The sequence below is a fragment of the Anabrus simplex genome, chromosome 6, assembly GCF_040414725.1.
Source record: "Anabrus simplex isolate iqAnaSimp1 chromosome 6, ASM4041472v1, whole genome shotgun sequence".
Lineage (NCBI taxonomy): Eukaryota > Metazoa > Arthropoda > Insecta > Orthoptera > Tettigoniidae > Anabrus > Anabrus simplex.
In genome coordinates, this window is record NC_090270.1 from 226,124,640 (window position 1) to 226,141,546 (window position 16,907).

The 16,907-nt window shown below is 40.0% G+C and overlaps 1 protein-coding gene across 1 annotated transcript in view; it reads left to right on the plus strand.

Annotated features, from left to right (window-relative positions):
• Esp (Epidermal stripes and patches) overlaps nucleotides 1-16,907 on the plus strand; it is a 189,142-nt gene that overhangs the window by 46,663 nt on the left and 125,572 nt on the right. The window contains exon 3 of the mRNA XM_067150254.2: nucleotides 14,792-14,927. Coding sequence (XP_067006355.2) covers nucleotides 14,792-14,927 — 136 coding nt within the window. The remainder of the gene's footprint in view (nucleotides 1-14,791; nucleotides 14,928-16,907) is intronic.

Consider the following 16,907-nt stretch of genomic DNA (forward strand, 5'->3'; position numbering starts at 1 on the left):
AGAAAGTGGGTTCGAGCCCCATTGTCGACAGCCCTGAAGATGGTTTTCCGTGGTTTCACATTTTCCCACCAAGCAAATGCTGTACCTTAATTTCCCACTCCTAGCCCTTTCCTGTCCCATCGTCGCCGTAAGACCTTTCTGTGCCTGTGCGACGTAAAGCAACTTGTAAAAAAATCCTAGTTGAAATATGCCTTTGTTTTACATAAAATCCCGTACATAGATAAGGAGCCCGTCTGGTGGCCATGATCTTTAAGGCATCAATTCTATATTGTCCACCGTGGTTAGCTGGTTTGAGTCCCGTTGGTCGAAAATCGCCATCAGAATGTTAGCCGGCAGGGTAGGAGAGGTATTGGTATAGCATTACTAATCACTAGACTGCGTGCCAAAAGCCTGGATTCAATGCAAAACCTCTCGCAGTGCTCAAATGAAGTGAGGGCATATGACGCTACTGATGGTGATTCGTCCGTCATATGGAGATGTTAAGCCTTGAATAGATCCCTCGGTGCTATTTGACAGGAGTTGGCTATGTGCCAGCACCGGATTTCACTCTCTTCCTTCCTGCTATCATGTTTTGACGTCATTCATTTTTTCCCATTACCACCTGTGATGAGGCTGACGTCAGGAAGGGCATCCGGTCGTAAAACACCCTCACATCTCACTTCATACCCGACCCCGTAGAGAAGCGAGACAAGGGTTGGACAAACACGAACACCGTAAGTTACAGGGTTTAGGATAATTCGTAACAACTTTTTACGTCATCGTTACAACTCATAACAGAACAATTTTCGTTGCAGGTGCATAGTTGCCACAATTGATTTCAGTTTGAATTGATTACAGCTTACAGTTTTTATTTCTGGAGTCAGATGTCCTCTCTTGATGAGCCCCGTGCTATTTTAACGGCTGATTTATTTAACAGTTTGACACTGCCTGGAGCTTATTTTGAAGAGTGGAGGAAAGTGGTTCTCTGGAGGTACTTCATAGACATTATACACGCTTTCACTTCTACAGTTCTCTTCCGCAATCATCAGTGTCGCTGGAATGATTTGAATGCCCCTTTACGATGCTGCTCCCATCATAGCGGTACTGTTAGCAACGCGTTACACTGACCACGTAAATTGCATCGATGCACTACCTCACGTTTCACGATTCTATGTTTAGTCATCACCCGCTAGTGTATCTGTCACTATACTTGGGTCTATGAGAGTTGGAGTCTGACATTTGAGCGGCGAAAGCAGTAACTACGAGGTGCGCTGCTTGCCATAGTTACCTCTGCCTGCCATAGATCATCCTACAGGCTGAGTATAAGGGACATTGGGACTGAGTTTTTCCCAATAAACGGTCAAAAATCGTAAATCTGGTTTTTTGCTGCAAAACATTCTCTGAACCATTAGGAAGGAGGCACCAGAAATTTAACCTGATCCCCCCTACTTTATAGGCTGGACAGCCATTTTTAAAAAGCGGTGCGCCGTGCTTCAAGCCTCATAAGCTGGTCCGGCACGCCCCCTCGACACTCCACAATGCATTCCAAAGTATTCTTCCTTTTAAAAAGGTATTTTATGTTTGAATTATGACTTTAGTGAAGTTTGCGTAAATACACCTATCTTGTGCTGCCATCTCTGGTGTATTTTGTAAACTACATACGAGTCAAAACAATTTTTATAAAATAAATATAAAGCTGTTGTTCTTTATTTGTTGTTATATGCTGCTGAGTTTCACAATATTAGACATTGTATTTTAGTGTCCAAAATAATCCCATAAACTATTACATTACGACAATCCTGCGTATTTATTCCGTTAGAGTTGGCAGTACCATGTGCTTCCTGTCTGAAGTTTGTTTGTGGATTTGAAAACAAAGTAGGCTAGTGTTCAGCCGTACTAATTTCCATTTCTTGATAAAACGAACATGGATACATCAAGTTCGCGATGGTATCCCTCTAAAGGAAGGTCTAATAAAAGGAAAAAAACTTGAGGCAGCTCGTAAAGGCCTGAATAAGAAAAGGGAGTTTAAAAATCAGGTAGGCCAAACTGTTGCACAGTCTACTAAACTGAATTTAGAGAACATCAAGAAACTCACAAGTTACTATAGACAGGCCATTCAGAATCATTTACCAGATGCACCTGCCATGAAAAGTGCAGTATATGCTACCCTGTACTATAACAGGTCTACAGATCACAAACCAGAACACAAAAAGTGTCCCCAAGGAACAGATTCTTGGTACTTCTACAATAGAAGCATTGCCCGTGGCGAGACTCCACAGAGCCATACCAAGATGTCTGTTCAGTTGACTGACAGCTAGTTATTAAGAATTTTGCCTGTCTACCAGAGACTAGCAAGCAATGAATTATTAGCTCGCTGTGTCAGGGGAGGGACACAAAATTCCAATGAGTGTGTGCATTCTCTCATTTGGAAAAAATGTCCAAAAGAAATTTTTATTTCTAAAAAAAAGGCTGGACTTGGGAACATTCAGTGGTGTTTCTGAGTTTAATATGGGATGCTGTTCCACCCATGAACTGAAATGTGTGCTAAGAGGGGAAGAATATCCAACAGCTTCCTCTACAATATGTCAGCGTCGTGAAATTACCAGAGTAAACGAAAGCAGGTCACGGGTTAAACGAAGGAAAGGGGCACCACGTGGCATAAAATCAAAGAAATTGCAACAAGAAGCTGCTAAGAAGAAACAGGAAGGGGAAACTTACAAATCAGGAGCATTATGAACCTTCAGGTAGGCCATAGAGGTTTACTGTACCATGTCAATATATAAAAATGAAGTTTTCTTAAAACTACATTTTTATATATTCAAAATGTTCCACACGCATCACATTTTGTCTGAATTGGATGAAATTTTCCATTTATGTTCAGAAATAGACAGTGAACAAATTTACAGAGCAAACTTTCAGGTTTCTTTATTCTGAGTCAAGAAAAATAAAAATGTGTAGGAAAAAAGCCACAAAATTTAAAAAAAATATTATGTGTAATATTAAAAATCATTACAGCTAAATCTTTGAAGTTACTTGAGATATCTTTCTGTAAAGTTCGTAAGCCTGTTTGAGGGTATGTAATATCAAAATACTAAATTTTTAATTGCAATGCTAATGCGTGTGGAAGATTTTGAATAATACATGATTATCAAAAATAATTTTCGGATGCATATATTTAGCAAATTAATTTCAGTGAAATTTTGTATACATGTTAGTTTCTAAGTTCAAAGTCAGCTGTCAAAATTTCAGGAAGTTCGGTTCAGAAATATGGAAGTTTGAAAACTCAGTACCAATGTCCCTACATGTAGGCTTAACGGAATTCTACGCTCGTAGTGGTGCGTAAGTGAAACAATGCATTCACTCACAATATCGCTCGTAGTGGTTCTGAAGTGAAACAATGCATTCACTCACATTAGCGCTCGTAGTGATGCTTAAGTGAAACAATGCATTGACTCACATTAGCGCCCGTAGTGGTGCTGAAGTGAAACAATGCATTGACTCACATTAGCGCTCGTAGTAGCAGAAAAAAAATGCAAACTGCTAATCTAGGGGGGGGGGGCTTTTTTTACGTCGCACCGACACAGATAGGTCTTATGGCGACGATGGGATAGGAAAGGCCTAGGAGTTGGAAGGAAGCGGCCGTGGCCTTAATTAGTGTACAGCCCCGGCATTTGCCTGGTGTGAAAATGGGAAACCACGGAAAACCACCTTCAGGGCTGCCGATAGTGGGATTCGAACCTACTATCTCCCGGATGCAAGCTCACAGCCGCACGGCCAACTCGCCCGGTAACTGCTAATCTAATCGACCGGATAACGATGATTGAGAAAAGGATTGTATTTGTTTTTAGGAATAAATAACGAATATATTCTCACCTTATTATATTTTATTTACCTAAAATTCGTAGCTCATATCCCTAGGATGTTTTCAACATTGAGTTGCTTGCCAGAAGGAACCGTGGATTTTTTACGTGGTCCTAAGGTGGCCAAAATCGATCAAATAAAGAATAAGGCATAAGATGTAAAAAGGATGCCGACTCGACCTTGGAGCTTCCGCTTACTTGAAAAACACACAAAGCCCCCTGTTATCTTTCGTGTTCTTGATTTACAGTTTAATGATCGAATTGTGTCTGGATTTGGTGGTTGAAGCAAATCACCAAGCATATAGGCCTAGTGATATATTTTATCATTACATTGTTTAAAAATTCTTCTAAGCTAACATGGGATTATGAGGTCTTGTGAAGCGAGAAATTTATTGCTCTGCTTTATGCCACGAAGCAGTTCTTGGAATAACAGATTTATTATGAAGATTTAGACGTACAATCTGCAGGTACTGAGATTTCGATCTGTTTGCTTATCTGAGTACTGACCTTGGCTTTCATCTTCCGAATGCTTGCATTTCATTTGCCAATAAATAGTTCCGTGTGGCTATTGCTAGCCTGGTGTAAGGCAGACGTTCCGATGAGGGTGGGCAGCATCTGCCGTGTATAGAAAACCGCATGTTGTAAAAACGTTTGGAATAGGATAAAATCCAGTCCGCGAGCCAACGGAATTAACCATTTAAGATTAAAATTCATGAGCCTGCCGGGAATCGAATTCCGGTCCGTCTGTAACTACTCAGCCAAGGAGTCGGACTCCTGAAGCCATGCGATTTTTATTTATTTATTTATTTATTTATTTATTTATTTATTTATTTATTTATTTATTTATTTATTCTCCTAGGATGGTAGGGTGGGTGAATCAAGGTGCAGCAACGCTAATGCAGTGAGTTCACAGCTGCGATCAACAGTATTCTGTAAGAAAGATGTCAGCTCCTGGACAAAACATTTTTCCGACCAACTTTGCTGTACGGGAGTGAAAGCGCATAAGTTAGAAGGAACAGAAATGAAAGTAGCGAGAATGATTGCTGGTAGAGGTAGGTGGGAACAATGACAGAAGGGTACTCGGAATGAGGAGATAAAGGTTACGTTAGGAACGAACTCGACTGATGAACCTGCACGCATAAACCGGCTGCGGTGGTGGGGTTATGCGAGGTGAATATAGGAGGTTAGGTTACCTATAAGAAGAATAAACTCTGTCATTGGGGGTGGGGGGTAAGAGAAGTAGAGGGAGACCAAGACGACGATGGCTAGGCTCAGTTTCTAATGATTTAATGATAAGAGGTGTAGAACTAAACAAGGCCACAGAACTAGTTACAAATAGAGGACTGTGGAGGCGTTTAGTAAATTCACAGAGGCGTGCAGACTGAACGCTGAAAGGCGTAACAAGTTATAATGAAGACGCGTTTATTTATTTCTGCACTGGTCTTTTCACACTCGGCAATTTGTATGGATTAAACCCATTATGATGGCGAATGCCATTCCTGACATCGTTGAGGGATGCATTCACTGCTGCCTATCCTTGCTATGGCAGTGTATGCAAATCCTCGAGCAGAGCAGTTGACCAACGCGGCCGAGAATTGAGACCAGAATCTTCAGAACAGAAGCTGCTCACTCACTGACTCTTTGGTCAAAGGGCCAGACTGACGCGATTGACAACTAGTTTTTTAAACTTAACGGCAGTTATAGTTTTAGGTCTTTTCAATATGTCCAGACCATATTTTACGGCTGATTCGTAGCTTTTATGGACACTGAATTTCACTTTCACAACTTACTCGAGTGTCAACATCAACATCTCGACAATAATTCTACACTTGAAGTCTGTGAAGTAAATGTGAAATATTTGAGGGGAAATCTGTATTTTTGCGTAAGAGAAAGAGAATAACACAGAGAGAATACAAGCGTAGGTACTATTTTGAACTCAAGGAGATGACTTGGAATGCTAAAATTTCGTCAATGCTAAAACTGTTATGTTATGTTACTGTATCTCTGAAATCGTAGCAGCTAGAAATTTGGCATTCTTAGACAGCACCTAGTCTATTATATATTTTTAGACCTAATCTAAATGAAAACTTCAAAGCTTTCCAGACGAACACACAATTTGAATATAAATATTACACTATAAAACACTTGTAATAACAAATTATTAAACAAGGAATGAAATACACGCTATTAAACAAAGAATGGCACGTTTCGTTCTTAATAGAACATCATCAGGTTCTATCAAGTCACATTCAATATTTGGAAATATTTATGTTTATTTCTATCCAAACATCTACTGTATGAGTTTGTAATGTGGAACTGTTCTTAATGAAGCCCTGCTTTGTCACCAATATTGAATGTGGCTTAATAGAATCTGATGATATTCTTTTAAGAACGGAACATATCATTCTTTGTTTAATAGTGTGTTCATTGTTTAATAATATGATGTTTACAGGTATGTTATAGTGTATTCTTTATATTGAAATTGTGTGTTCGGCATACTGGGAAGCTTATAAGTTTACATTTAAACAGAGTCGACACTGAAAAGTATAGTTTCCTTCTTAACAAAACACCTAATATAATTGTCGTGAGAAGTAAATAAGAATCCTTGAGCTGTATAAAGAGCCGCTACCTGGATATTAGAGATAACTAAGAAATTTAGGAGCGGAAATGGCTGTTTGTACAGCATAAGAGCTCTGTAGTGTTGCTCCTTGTACTTAGTCATCTTGTTCTGTGGAGAACTCTCTACTTTTTAATGTTAATTGGGGGAATAGGAACGGTGGTGGTGATGATTTTTTTCTTTCTAGTGGTTTAACACTGACGATGTGGTAGGCAAGTGCTAGGACTGGAAGGGAAGTGGGCGTGGCATCAACAGTGTTCTCATAGTTAAAATACATTGCCATTTCAGACACATTTCCTTTAAGGGGAGTCATGTCTGAAATTTGTAACTTCTACAATTGAGTACTTATCACAACCAAATTTAAAAGATAAGCATATGTTAATAAGATAGAGCATCACAAAATATTTGAAGGTGATTAGTTAATTTATTTCAAAGTTATTAACAAGTAATTTTTAATATGTTGCATGGAAAATGCTCCTTGCGGCACAGTTTTAATTATGCTTGGGTTATAATTTGACATAACTGTCAAAAATACTCATATACTTAATAATACGTCTGGGTTTTACCGTCCGTTATACACTATTGGAGACATAAGTTTTCATTTTTTTTATTATACTATAGGAAAAACTCCAGTTTGAGGCTATTTTAGGAACAAAAATATGAAGGTAATATTCAGTGATAATAAACTGCAGAACTACCTTTAATTCCTGGACATATTGAAACTTTACCAGAAAATTTCAGGTGAATCTGATAACTCTGTAGCAAGAACCCATTCATACATAGCAATGAGCTGATAATATTGTTACGTGCCAGCCCCGTGGTAGCCCCTTTCGGTACTTCCAGGAAGGGGCTAGTGACTCAGACGACCTGGGATCTCCCAGCCGGCTTGTGGAGTGGGGCCGGCCTTTCCGTGTATTGTTCTCGTCGGCCGGCTTACCTGTGACCTCTTTGGATATTCAGCGGGAATGTTCCGCCTGCAGTCCCTTCGCGAAAATTCTGGCTCAAATCACCCGAGCTATATAAAGGGAGGCTAGCTGCGGACAGTCAGTCAGAGTGAAGCTCCGTGGTGGAGTCAGTGTAAGACTCAGAGTGTTGGGGTTCAGTGGCTGGGCTGAGAGCGATAGAGGTGTTGGCTGTGGCTATTGTTCCACCGACGTCTGAACCAGGAGCTATGGTTGTTGTGGTGTTGGAGAGACGAGTGAGTGGGTGGGCTGGAGAGGACGGAACGGAAGACTGTACTGTGTGTTCGTGTATTTATGTGGACTGAGGCTCGTTGTGAGTCAGCGAGGGTAAATGGGTCTGTGTTAATGTTTGCTGTTGTGAGTATCGTCCTCCTGTTGAATACTGTTGAGCTATTTAGTTGTTCTCTTCGTGTGACTGTATGAATTACTGGGCTGTCTGAGGAGTCGAACCAACGAACAGTCATCGTGTGTCGAGTGATCCGTAGCCCTGGCTTCAGATCCAGCGGTCTACATACAGCTGCTGTATGAGGTTACTGGACTCGGGGAAGTGAAATTAAGGATTAAGCGCTCCCAGCTCGCGCAACGGGCTGGACCGCCTGCTGTGCCGTAAGGAAGAGAGGCTTGTAATTAGTAAGTGTGTCCATTCATAGCTGATTAGAATTTTGTGTGTGTATGTGTGTGCGTGCGCGTGTGTGTTTGTGTGTGTGTGTGCATTTATTGGGTCATCCTGAAACAAATTAGAGTAATGAAACAGATGGAGTTTTATTCGTAACAATATTTTAAACTTGAAAAGTGCAGTTGAAAGTTCCACTCCATTCCCACATCAGCCCATTCCTTTATCAGCTGTCCTGGTTAAGATTATGTGATAGACGTAAGTACCATGCTGTTTCTCTTCTTCACAAAATACTGCGAACAGGTAAACCAGACTACCTGAGAATAGATTTCAGCTACCTCTCTCCCTCACGTAGAACACCCTCAAGGTCATCAATACGATCCCTGTTGTCCATCCCCACTCACCACAGTAGTATGTATAACCATTCATTTGTACTGGGGACAATACGTTCCTGGAATTCTCTCCCGGTTGAAATTAGAGACTTAAGCAACCTAAAAGTATTCAGAAGAATATGCTGGAATTTTTACCTACATTCAGAATAATTTACTCTAAGAAGTACCCTCAAATGTTAGATTAAGCCAAATGAATAAAATGTAAATGTAAGATTAGTAACATTGACGATTTTCGAGGTATAGTTTCAATAATAATAAATACTATAAATTAATTTTAAAATGTTAAAACCAAATTATGGTACTTTACATTTCAGTTAAATTACATTTCACGTTAATTTTAAATTATATTAAACTTATTTTTAATTTTAAGTACCTGGTTATAATGTTCAATACATTATGTTTACACAGGTGTACAATTATATGGTTTGACATAATAGCAGGCTTCATAGCCTGAGCCCCGCCATGTACAGAAATAAATAAATAAATAAATAAATAAATAAATAAATAAATAAATAAATAAAGTTTTATGAAGCATACTTGCATTAAAACTGCTCTGGACTGTAAGACACTCCCTGAGATTTCTTTCTGCTCTTATGCACAACGTAGGCCTAGGACAAGGTAAATATATTCTAACGGGATTATTGAAATGGTAGTCCGAAAGAACTTTGAAGCCAATATTGTCTGACAGTGAGAGGCGTACGCTTGCTCTCCCCTTAAATACGACATTTAGAGCTTTCAAAATGGTGTCAGGGCAAAAGTGGTAATGGGCCTTGAACGAGGAAAAATTGGAGGATTTTAAAGATTAAAACTGAAAATTCATTTTTTTTGGCGGGGGGTCAAAAATCGCAGCATTTCAGTAGTGACTCCCCTTAAGAGAGTTTTAAACATGAGGCTCTAGCTTAAAGCTCTCCAAGCTAAGAAATTAGAAAATAACCCATCATCTACCAGGCTGAGGATAAAGTATGCTGCTGGAAAGCCTGTCAATTCGGAGTTGTAGCCATACTTGTTCGAGGAAATTACTGGAACAAGACTTCAGACAAACCAATAATTAAAGCATCACAGACAACAACAGATGGATGTCTTAAACCTGGAAATTGCAACATACTGAAGTAGACCCGTGACAGATCAATTATTGTGAAATGAGCAGCTCATTTTAAAGATCCGAAATCGCATGTGCTGCGGGACAGCATTCCCTTGCGCCTATGCGACTGACGGCCAGTGACACTAGAATGAGACGTCCATTGTCCGACTCCTTGACTGCATGGGTAGTGAAGAGGCCTTCGATTGAAAGGGCCCCAGATTCGATTCCGGGCGTGACTGCGTATGGTTAATCCCTCTGGCTCGGGGATGGTGTGTTTGTGTTCGTCTTAATCAACCACTACAGGAATATTCAACAGTGAATACATCCTCCCACATAGGGTTTGTGTCAGAAAGACATTCCGGTCATGACACTGGTGTAACATTAATTACCACCATCGGATCTCACATCCGCCATGTGAAGAAAGGAGGCGAGTGAACGAATTGTCATGTAAGGATGTCAGTAGCAGGTTTCACGTAACCCATTGTCGCTTTCAAAAGTTCATCGCTATTCAATAACTTATAGCTTGCGTACTGCACTCAACGGAGAGACTAGAAGGCTGAAAGAATATTGGATGATAAAAATATATGTAAATTTCTCCGCTTCACGGAAAAGCACATAATTATGAGCTTAGAATACGAGAGACCGTGTACACATTTGGCTGTACCCCTCTTAGTAGCCACTTTGCACATGCAGAGATTACAGATAATGCATTCTTTCACTCCAGCCACAAGATAGATAAAGAATTTCGATAAATCGAAAGAAATGTTGCATAATACGTCCAACAACATGTCAGCAGATCCAGTACACAACATGAAACACGCTTGCATGGGTGTGTGCCTGTCAGACGATGGTATATGTCTTTTCACCAGAGTTTAATCCTGATGTAAACAAATAGGCGGAGCACGTTGCCTTTGCACGTGGACATACATGTAGTTGATTGGAGAAGCAACCGTCGCACTCACTCGACTGTATGCGAGCTCGAAGGAAAGTAGTACGTGCCATTAATTTTATTTTATTTTATTTTATTTTATTTTATTTTATTTTATTTTATTTTATTACATTTAGATAGTTTGGAAGAGTACGTAATCATATGGTTGTCATATATACCGGTATATATATGTTTTTAATATAAACTAGTGATTAAGTAACGAGAAATGAAGGCACAAGGCGTGGTGTAATACAGGAAGTCTTCTCGTAGTGAGAGAAAGTCCCAAGCTGTACAATGTGGAGATAAGGTGTTGCATCTTGCAGCAGCAGTCAGTGTCAGTATTCACAGTGAGAGAAATGGAGCAAGAGGTAGGACCATCGCGTGTAGTGAAGCACAAAAGAGGAAAATCGCTCAGAAGTGACCAGAGGCAGTGCATTGTGAATGTGTTCAATAAACTAAGTGAACAGAATCCAGGTTTAGTCGTTTATTCAGAAGTTCAGGTCTTCGCACTATTATCGTATGCGATGCGCAGCCCTGTACGTCCAAACACGAGACGTTGATGGGGTAAAGGTCGGTACTACACGCTCAGCGAATCACAACTCTTTCTTTGGCGGAGGCGTGGACATACCATGTTTACATCAGGATTAAACTCTCGTGAAGAGACATATAGTGATCGTAAACAATTGGCAGTAGGCTGCCACTATTGTAACGGCCGCAAGGTTTTCAGGGTTTCTTAGACTTACTTATTAGAAATTATCTCTTCATCATTCACTTTTCTCGTTTCACCTTTTCTTTCGCACGTTTTAGCCGATTCCTAATCAAATCTTTCTTTTCCATTATCAAATCTGTTACTCTCTACAACTGACCACGATGTATTCACAACGACAGGTAACCTCCAACTGAGTGCGCGATTCCTTTTTCTTTTTTTCTCGGAGGAGAGGGGGGGGGGCGTAGCCCGCTCCCCCCGCGTGGCAATCGCCCTATTCTACATTGCCTTCGACATGCTATCAGTTCTAAGAATAAAAATATAGCAGTGTGATACTATAGGAGTATCAGCCTGTCCCCATGCTCAGCATTTTACCAGGCCAGATGTGGTGGTGGGTATCAATAGTGGTGTAATCGGGTAATAAGGGTCAGGACAAAACCACATAGGCGGAAATAGAAAGATACCTACATGTAAAATCTGACATAATGCGCGATTCAATACAGCACCATCTTATAACAGAGTATGCGTGTGACGTCACAGCACAAATGTCACCTTACTTTAAAGCGCTATTTCATGAGAACTACTTTTTGGATTTTTTTTTTTTTTTTGCAACAAGTACCCTCCCCTTCTATCTCTCAGTTGAGATATCAAACATACTCGTAAGTGAAATAGCTCTCGGCGATGTACTCGTTCTACTCAAACACTAAAAGCGTTTCAGAATTTATCTTTCCATGTACTCATTGTCGAGGAACGAAAGTTTACGTTAAAAGTACAGTGATGATGATATCAGTCACCAGGACTGTATTGTCACAATCACTACCATTCTGATTTGTAATCATAAATGTGTTGGTGAAATCTTCGGAAATCTGAAATTTAGACCAATCTGTACTTGTTTCCCAGTAGTTTTGGAGGCTTAGAAGTAAAATATGTTAGGGAAGAGGTTTGTTGTCTTCTGGTGTTGGTGATTATCCTTCTAAGGGCGATTCCTCTAGATGACCGTCACCCTCTTTCAAATCAAGGAAGAGAAGAAGTTCGAACATTCGAAGAATTAATTTGTCGTGCTGGCACAAGAAAGAAAAGGGCAACGGAAGGCATATTGAAATGCTCCAAAGATCTCGGAGTAGAAAGATAACAATGGTTGAATAAGGGAGATCAGAAATATGAAAGTGAGGTGCCTGGCACAAGTAAGTCAAGATGATGTCATCTCCTAGGCACACAACTGTGTAATAACTTTCTACATTTCTACCAGATTAATACTTAGTCATGGAGTGTAAATACCAACCTGGAAGCAAGATGGGCTGCAGCGCACTCCTTCCTCACGCCCGTTGCCATGGACAATGCGCCTGGCGACGCTCGCATCTTATATTTGACATTGGCAACTTGAGGATTAACTGCCGTGTCACTTTCCGGGTGTTCTCCTTACAGTCGTTGCCGATGATAACTGGACTGCCGGCTTCTTCTGCATTATTCTCACGGTTGCATAATCTTGACTGGCAGTTTAACTGGTATTTATTTGTTAATTATTAACGAATGCTGAAAGCAGCTGAACACATTGGATGACGTTGTGTGGATAGTGATTATTGTTTTAACAGGAAGTATAACTGGATAACCACCGAGCGAGTTGGCCGTGCGGTTAGGGGCGTGCAACTGTGAGCTTGTCTTCGGGAGATCGTGGGTTCGAAACCCACTGTCGGCAGTCCTGAAGATGTTTTTCCGTGGTTTACTCATTTTGACACCAGGCAAATGCTGGGGCTGTACCTTAATTAAGGTGACGGCCGCTTCCTTCCCACTCCTAGTCCTTTCTTATCCCATTGTCACCGTAAGACCTATATGTATCGGTGCGACGTAAAGCAACTTGCAAAAAAACTGGAAAACCATTCTCTATTATGCCTAATTGCAATCAGAGGGAGAAATTGACAAGTTCCGACATTCAAGAATGCCTATTTAGACAAAAGATGGGGAAATACGTGAAAATGAAGGACTTCTCGCAAACCAATATACCTTCGGATAGGAAGTAAACATAAGTTGTTCAAGGGAGGTGGAAGAAAACATGAAAATGAGGAGCCTGGCACAACTAAGTGCAAGTGATACCAAGCACAGCTAGGGGCTCCATGGTCGCCAAGCCACGTCGCTAGAGGTTTTCCCTTATTGCAATTTCTTATGACAGGCAGGGGATACCGCCCTCCATAGCTGTTGATATCGGGACCATAGCCACGGGATCTGAACCTCATGTATTAGCTAGGATTCGAACCAGGACCACCTTAGTAGTGTATTTTAAGGGAAAGTGCAGCTGGGTCACCATCTTCTCTTAACGTTAATCAGTAAGCAAAAGGAAAATGGTCGACGCTTCGAAGAATGAAGGCTTCGATAAAAGAAAAGATAGGGGTCACGAAGATATTGAAAATGAAAGAGACTCCCTAGGCCTCGCAAACCTAATACCGACGAGGTCGGGAGGAAACAAGAGTTGACCAAGGGAGGTCGGATAGGAAATATGAAATTGAGGATGGCACAAGAAAGTGGAAGCAATGGCAGACTCAGCTAAGAAAGCCGTGGTGACTAAACAACGCTCCCAAGTTGATATCCCTGGTCCCCAATTTAGTCGCCTCTTATGAAAGGCGGATATATTCTATAGCTCCCAACCAAAACGGAAAAAAAGTCATGAAATTCCGCTCAGTGCTTTAGGTGTGGTTTCAGAAGAAAGTCAGACAGACAGACTTACGTTCCTCAACAACGCGTACCTGTAAGGAAACATTTTAAGATGCGTTTAGGGGTAGCGTGCCTGCCTCTTACCCGGCGGCCCCGGGTTCGATTCCCGGCCAGGTCAGGGATTTTTACTTGGACCTGAGGACTGGTTCGAGGTCCACTCAGCCTACGTGATTAGAATTGAGGAGCTATCTGACGGTGAGATAGCGGCCCCGGTCTAGAAATCCAAGAATAACGGCTGAGAGGATTCGTCGTGCTGACCACACGACACCTCATAATCTGCAGGCCTTCGGGCTAAGCAGCGGTCGCTTGCTAGGCCAAGGCCCCTCAAGGGCTGTAGTGCCATGGGGTATTTAACTTACGATTATATTTAATGTCTCAACTGACTTTTTGTACAAGAAAAAATGGAAAACCTGAAACGAGTTTTCTTGAAATAGCATTTCAATTAAGGCAAATTTTGTGCTAAATATGTGGCGTCACGCGCATACTCTATTATAAGATGGCGCAGTGTCGACTAGCGCACTCAGCTGGAGGTTAGCTGAAACAGCGAAAATAATGTAATAAGTAAGACTACGAAACACTAAAAACCCTGCGGCCCTTACAATAGTGACAATCTACCCTTCAATTTTTTAAAAATTCTGTAGAGATTATGGAATTTGGTAAAAAGGAAGAAAAAATCATATATTTTTAAAAACTAACACATCAAAAGGGAATGTAAGTATCCCAAGTAACATCATTTAAATGTAGATTTACTTATGAATGCACTCTCATTGTTACTGTAAACATGTGGTCGTGTCTTTACATTTTTTATCTGATTCAGAGTATCCATCTTCTATTATCGTTCCATCAATCTTCATTGGTCACATCGATGCGCGAGCATCCACTCTGATAATATTGTGTTGGTGATGTAATTAGTTGTGTGTAACCGGCTGCATATCTGCTTGGCGTAGGTCAGCCTCGTAAGAAAAGCTGTGGCCGGCTTGATAGAGGAGACGAGTAAGGTTAGTTCGCTGATGACTACCATGGACAGCGGAACTGCAGGCCGCGCTCAGGGACAGACTGACCAGAACAACCTCAACTACATCCGTAAGTCAACACTCACTAATTTATTTATTTATTTATTTATTTATTTATTTATTTATTTATTTATTTATTTATTTATTTATTTATTTATTTATTTATTTATTTATTTATTTATCGAGTAGTGTAGTATGAGGAGCAACCAATCAAAATGTCTGAACAAAATTAAGTCTGATGAAGTTTCATGGAATATTTCTCGTGCTCTACGTGTTACTGCATTCAGGTTGTAACTATCTGTATATTGTAACATTGAAATAATGCCTTGAAAGTGAGCCGTTAAAATAAATGTTATATTGTCCACGGGGGTGAGTGAATCAGAACATTTAATGTCCACCAATTACATTGTTAATTTCACTTTCCTTTCATAAAATGCATAAAATGTAATTAATGTAGCTTATTCTAGGCAATAATATTCTGCCTATAACAAATGTTTGTACTGAACCATTTTTTATAAAGTAATATTAGTCTTTGTTGAATTCTCGCAGACAGATATTCATTTTATGCTTTTCTAGGTAGGTACCGTAAATTTGAAGTGATTGAAAGTCTAATTTATAATTTATAAGTTATAACTTTCAGGGACCTATTAAAATTAATGTGAACTAATGATGATAAAAATGCAGTAAACTCATTAAAACAAATTATAATATCCGGTAAAATAGATCAAAACGTATGTTGTCCAAAATGTAAATTAACTTTCTAACATCCCTAATAAATTATTGATCATCCCAAAGAAACTAATTGTGAAAACTGCATTATATTTTATTGAATACTTTAGGAGTTATCAGTTTTCCACTTATCCTGAAAAATTTAAATTAATGGACAACACAGGTTTTTGACTGGTTGCTCCTCAATTAACATGGAGCCTTTACTGAATGGTCTAAAAGAGCAGAAAGTGTTTCAGTTGGGTAGAAACAGCTTCGCCTATCCAGGTGACTTGATTTTAATGGCTGACTTTGCTGAAAGCCGACAATTTAATATGAGGGAACTTGAAAAGAGCAGCAGTGAGTTGAAAGCGAGTATTTCAATGACTAAAGTGGTGTCAGTAGAGAATAAATCTAAGGGAATTGAATGTCAGGTCGGGAACATAAAACTGGATTGCGGATCGATTGAAGTACCATATTTAGGATGTGTGTTCTCCCAGGATGGTAGTAAAGTAAGTGAAATTGAATCAAGGTGCAGCAAAGTTAATGCAGAAAGCTCGCAACTGCGATTAGCGGTATTATGTAAGAAAGAAGTGAGTGACACTGTTGTATGGGAGTGAACGCTGGATGGGCTCAGGATAATAATAATAATAATAATATTAATAATAATAATAATAATAATAATAATTGCTTTACGTCCCACTAACTACTTTTACGGTTTTCGGAGATGCCGAGGTGCCAGAATTTAGTCCCGCAGGAGTTATTTTTACGTGCCAGTAAATCTACCGACACGAGGCTGACGTATTTGAGCACCTTCAAATACCACCGGACTGGGCCAGGATCGAACCTGCCAAGTTGGGGTCAGAAGGTCAGAGCCTCAACCGACTGAGCCACTCAGCCCGACAATAATAATAATAATAATAATAATAATAATAATAATAATAATAATAATAATAATAATAATAATAATAATAATAATAATATGTAGACTTTCACGACCACTGAATGACATAATAATAATTTGGGTAAATTAGGTCGTGTAATGTTGATAATCAAGTGACGCGTTTCGATCCTGCGACCAGGATCGTCTTCAGAACAGTAATAAATAATGTATTGGCAACTGTCACTCCATAGTAACCAGACTCAAGACAGAGAGAGGCTGTTAGAAATATAGTTCATTCCAGGACCTCCAGAGTCAAGGAGAAAGATGTTGACGAGTTAACTATGGATGGTAGCCATGATCTACTCAGTATACAGTCGTCACCTTTGTTGAAATTATTCGGGTGTATAGCGATTTCTATTGCCTCACGAATGATTCTAGGTATAAAATGTTTCTCTTTATAAA